This window comes from Primulina eburnea, chromosome 3 (assembly GCF_022965805.1).
Source record: "Primulina eburnea isolate SZY01 chromosome 3, ASM2296580v1, whole genome shotgun sequence".
Taxonomy (NCBI): Eukaryota; Viridiplantae; Streptophyta; class Magnoliopsida; order Lamiales; family Gesneriaceae; genus Primulina; species Primulina eburnea.
In genome coordinates, this window is record NC_133103.1 from 44,198,646 (window position 1) to 44,205,688 (window position 7,043).

At 35.2% G+C, this 7,043-nt stretch overlaps 2 protein-coding genes across 2 annotated transcripts; both read right to left on the reverse strand.

Annotated features, from left to right (window-relative positions):
• Positions 1-2,517: 2,517 nt before the first annotated feature.
• Positions 2,518-3,621, reverse strand: LOC140827593 (uncharacterized). Its single transcript, XM_073190320.1, has 2 exons — positions 3,198-3,621; positions 2,518-3,095 (listed from the first exon to the last, which is right to left on the reverse strand). The coding sequence occupies exons 1-2, from the start codon at positions 3,619-3,621 to the stop codon at positions 2,632-2,634; spliced, it is 888 nt and encodes a 295-aa protein (XP_073046421.1). The 3' UTR covers positions 2,518-2,631.
• LOC140827592 (protein NLP6-like) lies at positions 3,276-6,785 on the reverse strand. Its single transcript, XM_073190319.1, has 4 exons — positions 6,014-6,785; positions 4,511-5,926; positions 4,367-4,417; positions 3,276-3,869 (listed from the first exon to the last, which is right to left on the reverse strand). The coding sequence occupies exons 1-4, from the start codon at positions 6,659-6,661 to the stop codon at positions 3,636-3,638; spliced, it is 2,349 nt and encodes a 782-aa protein (XP_073046420.1). The 5' UTR covers positions 6,662-6,785; the 3' UTR covers positions 3,276-3,635.
• Between the last annotated feature and the right edge of the window lie 258 nt (positions 6,786-7,043).

A 7,043-nucleotide genomic window follows, 5' to 3' on the forward strand; every position in this document is an offset into this window, starting at 1 on the left:
CATGATTATCATTGGTAGCAATAACAAGATGATTAAATCCACCAAGAGTTGTTAAACTCGATATTCGACATGAAATATTTGGGCTTAACTGATGTGATCTTTGGAATTAAAATTAATAGAACATCAGAAGAGATAGTTCTAAGTCAGTCATGTTATGTGGAAAAAATTCTTGAGAAATTCAATAAGGATGTCTCTACATTAGCTAGAACCCTAATAGATACAAGTCAACATCTATCAAAGAATCGAGGTGAGAGCATCTCTCAATTAGAATACTCTCGAGTCATTGGAAGTTTGATGTACTTAATGAGTTATACAAGACCAGATATAGCTTATGTTGTAAGCAAATTGAGTAGATTCACGAGTAATCCAGGAGTTGAACACCGTAAAGCAATTATCAAATTTCTAAGGTACACTCGTCACCTTGGACTGCACTATACCAAATATCCTGCTGTTATTGAAGGATATAGTGATGCACACTGTATATCTAATATGAAAGACTCAAAATCTATTAATGGATTTGTATTCATTGTAAGAGGTGCAGCAACTGTGTGAAAATATTCTAAACAGACTATAATAGCCAGATCCACGATGGAATATGAATTTATAGCTATTGACAAGTATGCTGAAGAGGCTGAATGGCTGAGTCAGTTCTTAGTAGATGTTCCAGGATGAGAAAAACATGTTCCGAATGTGTGTATACATTGTGATAACCAATCTGCGATTAAAGAAACACAAAATAATATGTATAATAGTGAGCCTAGACATATACATCGTAGACAAAATATAATTAGACAACTACTCTCATCTAGAGTTATCTATGTTGAATATGTAAAGTCGAAGGATAATATAGTGGATCCGCAAACCAAAGGATTAAACAAAGAGATTAGTTGTGAAATCGTCAAGGAGTATGATGCTTAAGTCTATAGAATAAATTCGTGAGTAGGAAAACCCAACCTACGCTGATTGGAGATTCCAAGAACTAGATTCAATGGGACAACCTAATCACATTGATTTGGTGGATCACTGTAAGAGTTATTCCTAGCCCATTTTTATTACGAAATAATGAATGTTGATGATAAGCATACAACTTTTAATGATTCTGATGATAAGCAATATAGAATCACATATGTGAAAAAGAAGTGGGGCAGCTTCGAATGAATAGTTAGGCTCAATTCTAGACCCTCTCGCATAACCAAAGCGTGTGTTCATCATGGACAAAAATGAACTCAATAATGAGAACAAAATTGTATTAGGGAGATTTATGTGTGAAGTATATCTTAAGTTACATAAACGACAGAACTGTTCAAGGACATCATATCTACTGGTTAGCTAGTAAAGCAGATATATTTCATAAAAGAATATTCGAAGGGTAACACCTACCTATCCTATGTAAGATTCAACTGTAGGACTTTATTACCAAGATTTATATCAATTTCATTCATGTAGGAGATTTTTGGAATTTTGAATCAAATTAAAGTTTTAATAAAAGTTATGGCTCATGAATTTGGCCATGTATTTTGGCCTCCACATTTTTGAATTAGTTGTGGCTCATGATTGTGAAAGTCTTTTTTGATTTTCCATACACATATATTATCAAATAGTACTTAATTATAACAATAATGACAGAACAACTCTGTTATTTTTCTTGTGTGGTTGAACATGATTATCTTGTATAAAATTATTTGTCTTTTAGTTGTTCAAATGTAGACAAATAGTGGTCGGTGTGAATTGTTTTTGAATCAGGTAAATATGTGCAATTTTGAGTTGAAAGAATATAAATAGAATAATTCGACGCAGCTATTTATTTAACTAACATGACAATTAGTGGGTTTATAATGAAATGATTATAAGTTAATTAGGAGAATATATGTGTTAAGTTTTTTTTTAATTAGGAGAGTATATGAATTAAGTTTTTTATTTATGATTATTTGCTGTTGTTGTAAATGTTAGTTAAACGAATTGATTTGTAATGATTTAGATAATATTAAATTCATATTTACATCTCCACTTGTCATTGTAATGTATGTATTTACTATTTAATTTAAATTTATTTATTTTATATGTTTTACTATTAAATTTAAATTTTCATTACATTATGATAAAATTATTGTTACTGAAAAATTAATATATTAATAATTATTTTAATTAACTTTAGTTATCTAATTGTGAAAATCTCGAATCACAATTTGAACGATTATTGGTCTTCACTAATCACAAAAGATCATCATATAACATTCAAAATATTAGGCAATGCATGCAATTGAAATATTATCTTGACAAGAAAAAAGTTACTGCAAGGTTACATGAAAAACACCACCAACAAAACATAGAGTGGGTCTCTTGTGAGACCGTCTCACGGATCTTAATTTGTGAGACGGGTCAACCCGACCCATATTCCAAATAAAAAACAGTACTCTTAGCATAAAAAGTAATACTTTTTCATGGATTACCCAAATAAGAGACACGTCTCACAAATACAACCCGTGAGACCGTCTCACACAAGTTTTTGCCCAAAACATTTAGTCTTAAATTGAATGCATGATTTGAACAACAGGGCCATTGAAGTAGCAAGATGCACCACAACAGTTCAACATAAGAGTCTTAGATTGACTAGAAACCAAATGAAACGGTTCAGTTGGAAACCAAATGAACCAGGACATGCACAGTCCTTTTGCCTAGAGACCTCAAGCACTTTACACAGTTATGCAAGTCTTCATTGCATGTTAATAAAATCAAATCATCATCATCATCCTTATACTTCAATTTCAAATTCTCAATCACCAGATCTAGTCTCTTAGCCACTTCTTCTACGAGCTTCTCCAGTCCGGACGACCGACACATGTCAAATTTTATGATATCCTCTTTAAAGTGGGCCTTTATCGTCACCACATCATTCTCTTGATTTGTTTTATCATCTTCTCGAGAGCTGTGAATGCATGTGAGAGGCACATTGGGCTGACTGGGTAAAGTAGAGATAGGAAGTTTGCTCCTACTAGTTTTGAAAATTCGTTGATAATAACTTCTAGCCAGTTTACTTGAACTATTTTTAAGAAACAGAGAAGGATTCTTCTTGTTCTTCATGTTGGAGTTACTCACTGTAAGAAAAAATTCAAGACACGACAAATATTATGAAGTTCCAGGAAATGATTTTTATGGACTTCGACATCATAAAAAATAAATAAAGTTTCAAAACTTACCACCCAAATCGTTCGCTACATCTTCAAATCTCTTCCCAAAATGGGGTTCAAGATCCTCATAGCTGATACAGAAACTCGTTTTGTTAGAGTTTGCTCCGATAATGTTTTGTTCATGCCCAAAATACACCTCTTTTCCAGATCCTGTAGCTTCAAAAAAATGCTCTCCCAACTGTTGTCCTGAAGCAACCTTAAAACTTTTCAAATTTATCTTCATTGTTGACGCTAAGAAGCTTAAGTATGACCATGGATATCCATCTTTTTCAGTGCCAGGAGAGATGAAAAACTCCAGAACATAAAGATCGTTTGATGTATGTGAACTCTGCAGACAAATCACAAAACAAATTTCCAATCTGTATGTTTGTGCATGATTGGCCCATGGATACTCGAGTATACTAAAATCACCAAGATTTTCCAAATAGCCCATCTTATTTTTTGATTCTAGCACTCTACCGGTAAGTCCCTTTTTCCGATGTTTACTTTCTGAAACTTCATATTGCCAAAGGCAGCCAATCGGATATCGCATACTCGTTCCATACATAATATTTCAATGTTCGTAGTAGCACATTGGCCGCAAGGCATCCATGCAGACGCGAGCCGTAGTTGGGCACTCCAATACAACAGCTGAAACATCTCTTCGATTTCAGCAACAGCCAGTTTCCTACGATTGTCAATCTAAATTGCACAAATTGTCATTGAATAACCGAGTGAATCTTGGTAAGTTTAAACATATGAATGTAAAGGAACGTTAATATTTTCCTTATAAAACTTTAAGTTGTCAATCTGTTTATATCAAATCATAATTGATGCAATATGATGCAATCATACGAGTAACATCCGAAAAATAACATAGATCATCAATTAAGAAAAGGAAATGATAAGTAGTGTAACAACCATCTCGATACTCGAATCTAATATCTTCAAGTTAATTACTTAGATTCATGAGTACCACTTGAGTGATGGTGCATGGGAAAGCGGCCAAGGCCCCATATGGGACACAAAGATCAGGATAGCTCATGTCATTACGAGTAGAGTATAAGTTCTACGATAATAATAAAAATGAAACCCCGTATTTCACACGGTAGAAAATATTTTTTTCAAATGATGCATTGCAAAGAGATTACATGATAGCACATTTTATGTTATTTATGAATTGAAAAGAAAGGTATTACATTTATGGAAGGCCGATCGTAATTTACATGAGTAGATCTTAGATCCACTTCCTGCAACAAATTGATATAATGTAAGTTATAACTGTATTATTATTGGTAGAAAACCAACTAAGCTGAGGGGGAGATGAATAGGTTGGACAAAACCTTTAATTTATCCAAGATGAAATCCAAACTGCAGCAAGGGAGTCCAACACACTCCAGCACTCCAAAGCAATATTTTTGTTGTACATCAAACAAAGGTAACACTAAATAATCTCTTGCACAGCAGTGGATAACATGCACCAAAAGTGGAAACTCTCTTGTAGAATAAAGGTGTAGATCAAGTGATGATTCTTGGTGACCTGTTAGGAAAACGCGTCCCGGCGGCCCAAGTTCCTCTTCTTTTGCTCCATCTCCCACATGATAGAGATGTTCCATACATTGCCTCCTATACCAACATAATCCTCTACCAAGATGACCAAGAACAAAGGGATGGTCCGATGTGGATAGATATAATCTATTCTTGATCATTTTGGGTGCCCAAAATTGTATTAGATAATTGTGTGGGCCCCAACAGGGAATTAATTTCCCAGTTAAAATCTTGATCTTCTGATCTGGTGTTGAAATAAATTCCGACACTGAGTCATTGTAGTCTCCATTTTCCAATAAATCATCATCCTCCGTGCAGTAACAAGAAAACCCATACTCACTCCCCTTTTCTTGTACGCAATGCAAGTTGGGGTTTCGCAAGTACTCTCTTAGTTCAAAAATGGAATAACTTTCATCACATCCCTCCATTGGCACTGAAAAAAGTATGGGATGTTGTTGATGTACAGTTTTTAGACCATATGGGATAACTTCGATACCCGATGGGAACATATCATTTTGGCCTGATATCGAAGAAGGTGGCATGTATGTTCTACGAATTTCATCAGTTATTAAATTTTCTGCAAGATGGCGTCCAGTTGCTACCTCAAAACTTCTCAGCGTATCCTCCATTAATTTCAATAACAAATGCAAAACAAACCAAATATTTGTAGGATCTCTACTTTGTGGTTGAAGAAAGAACTCAAAAACATATAGATCATTGTCCGAATTCTCACGGTGCAGCATATCTCGAAGACAAATGGCAAAACATAGGGATAACCTACCCTCTCGCGCATAATGTACTGTCGTGTAATCAGATATGCTAAGATCACTTACATTTTGGCAAAAGAGTGACTTGTTTACAGATGACAATGCAAATCCACCCATTCCTTGTCCATTTTGAAGATTGTGGAATTTGCTTGCCATGAAAAAGTTTTGTAGTAATCCGTCATCTTCCTTTTTTACCAAGGAAACCACATGTTTCATACAGTTGAAGCTTTTACTGCTAGTACCACATTGTTCACAAGGTGCCATGACCTGTGCAAGATGTAATTGAGGTATTGCATTCGAAGCCAATTTAAGCATCTCTATTATTTCACTCGGTTGTTGATTATGATACAAGAGTAGATCATCATTAATCAGATATTTTTGCTTCAAAGGGTCTTTGATTAGTTGTTCCCAGTGATCTAAGTGAGTTGTCCTCATCTCTACTTCCTGTTTGCAAATTGTACATACACAAATATTGAACATTTTTACGAGTATAAAACAAGACAAATATCATGAGATAGGACGTGAAAAAACCTCAAGTTCACGGCAGATGTCGGATCCACATGACAAAATATCGGCTCCATAATCATCCGAAACGATCTCCAGTACACCCACATAGTGATCGTGGACCAAATCAAAGACTGGTAAAGCCAAATATGATCTTTCACCGCAATTGGCAGCATGATCTCGAAGTGGAAACTCTTTCACAGTGTAGTTGCGGATGTCGGGGCTGGATTCAGGACGCCCATTTCGAAATACCCTTCCAGGGGGTCCAAGCTGCTCGTTCTCCGCTCCATCTTCTACAATATAGTGGTGATCGGTACATTTCTTCCTGTACCAACTTTCAACTTTACGAAGACAGTTCATAACAGCGAAAGGTTGGTCTGAAGTGGTGAGAATAGACCTGCCCCCCACCTCCATCGATGCCCAAAACTGCACCATATATGTAAGTGAATAAGAGGACGACATGAGCCTGTTCAGAACACGTCTGATCTTCTCCCGGATACTCCTGCCTCCTTGATCGTCTCTTTCCGGTGCCCAAAAAACCCATCCACAACGAAATACTTCCGACGACAAGTTTTCGGCCGTCAAGTATTCTTTAAATTCCAAAACCGAAGAATACTCGTCAGAACACCCCTCAATCGGAATTATGATTCGATAAAAATCATCGTTTCCGGTCATTGATCTTCGTTGCCAAACCAAGGACTTTATCAGAGCTCAATTTAATTCAGTGCTGTATTTTTATTTTTATCTTGAGATTGGAGAGTAGATTTTAATGTAGGTAGGATCAAGTTAGACTGGAGTGGACTATCATACTGATCGAGGTTGACTTAAAAATATCTAATTACTCCAACTCGAGTTACTTGAGTAGTAATTTTTAAGCGTGACGAAAGTTTTAAAATTTTATTTTGAAGTTCAAAATATTTTTTGGGTATTGGTATGGTTTAATTATATAAAATATTAATAGGATGTTAGAAGTTATACTTTTAGTGACTGTTAGTTGTCATACGTCGGTTGGATAAAATATCTGAAAATTGTATATATAATTTTGGACAATCCTCAC

Coding starts and splice junctions, on each gene's coding strand:
- LOC140827593 (XM_073190320.1), bottom strand. CDS start 3,621: ATGGGCTATTTGGAAAATCTTGGTGATTTTAGTATACTCGAGTATCCA. Junction 3,096..3,197: donor TGTAGCGAACGATTTGGGTG/GTAAGTTTTGAA, acceptor TTTTTCTTACAG/TGAGTAACTCCAACATGAAG.
- LOC140827592 (XM_073190319.1), bottom strand. CDS start 6,661: ATGACCGGAAACGATGATTTTTATCGAATCATAATTCCGATTGAGGGG. Junction 5,927..6,013: donor ACATCTGCCGTGAACTTGAG/GTTTTTTCACGT, acceptor ATTTGCAAACAG/GAAGTAGAGATGAGGACAAC. Junction 3,870..4,366: donor ACGATCGGCCTTCCATAAAT/GTAATACCTTTC, acceptor TGTGCAATTTAG/ATTGACAATCGTAGGAAACT.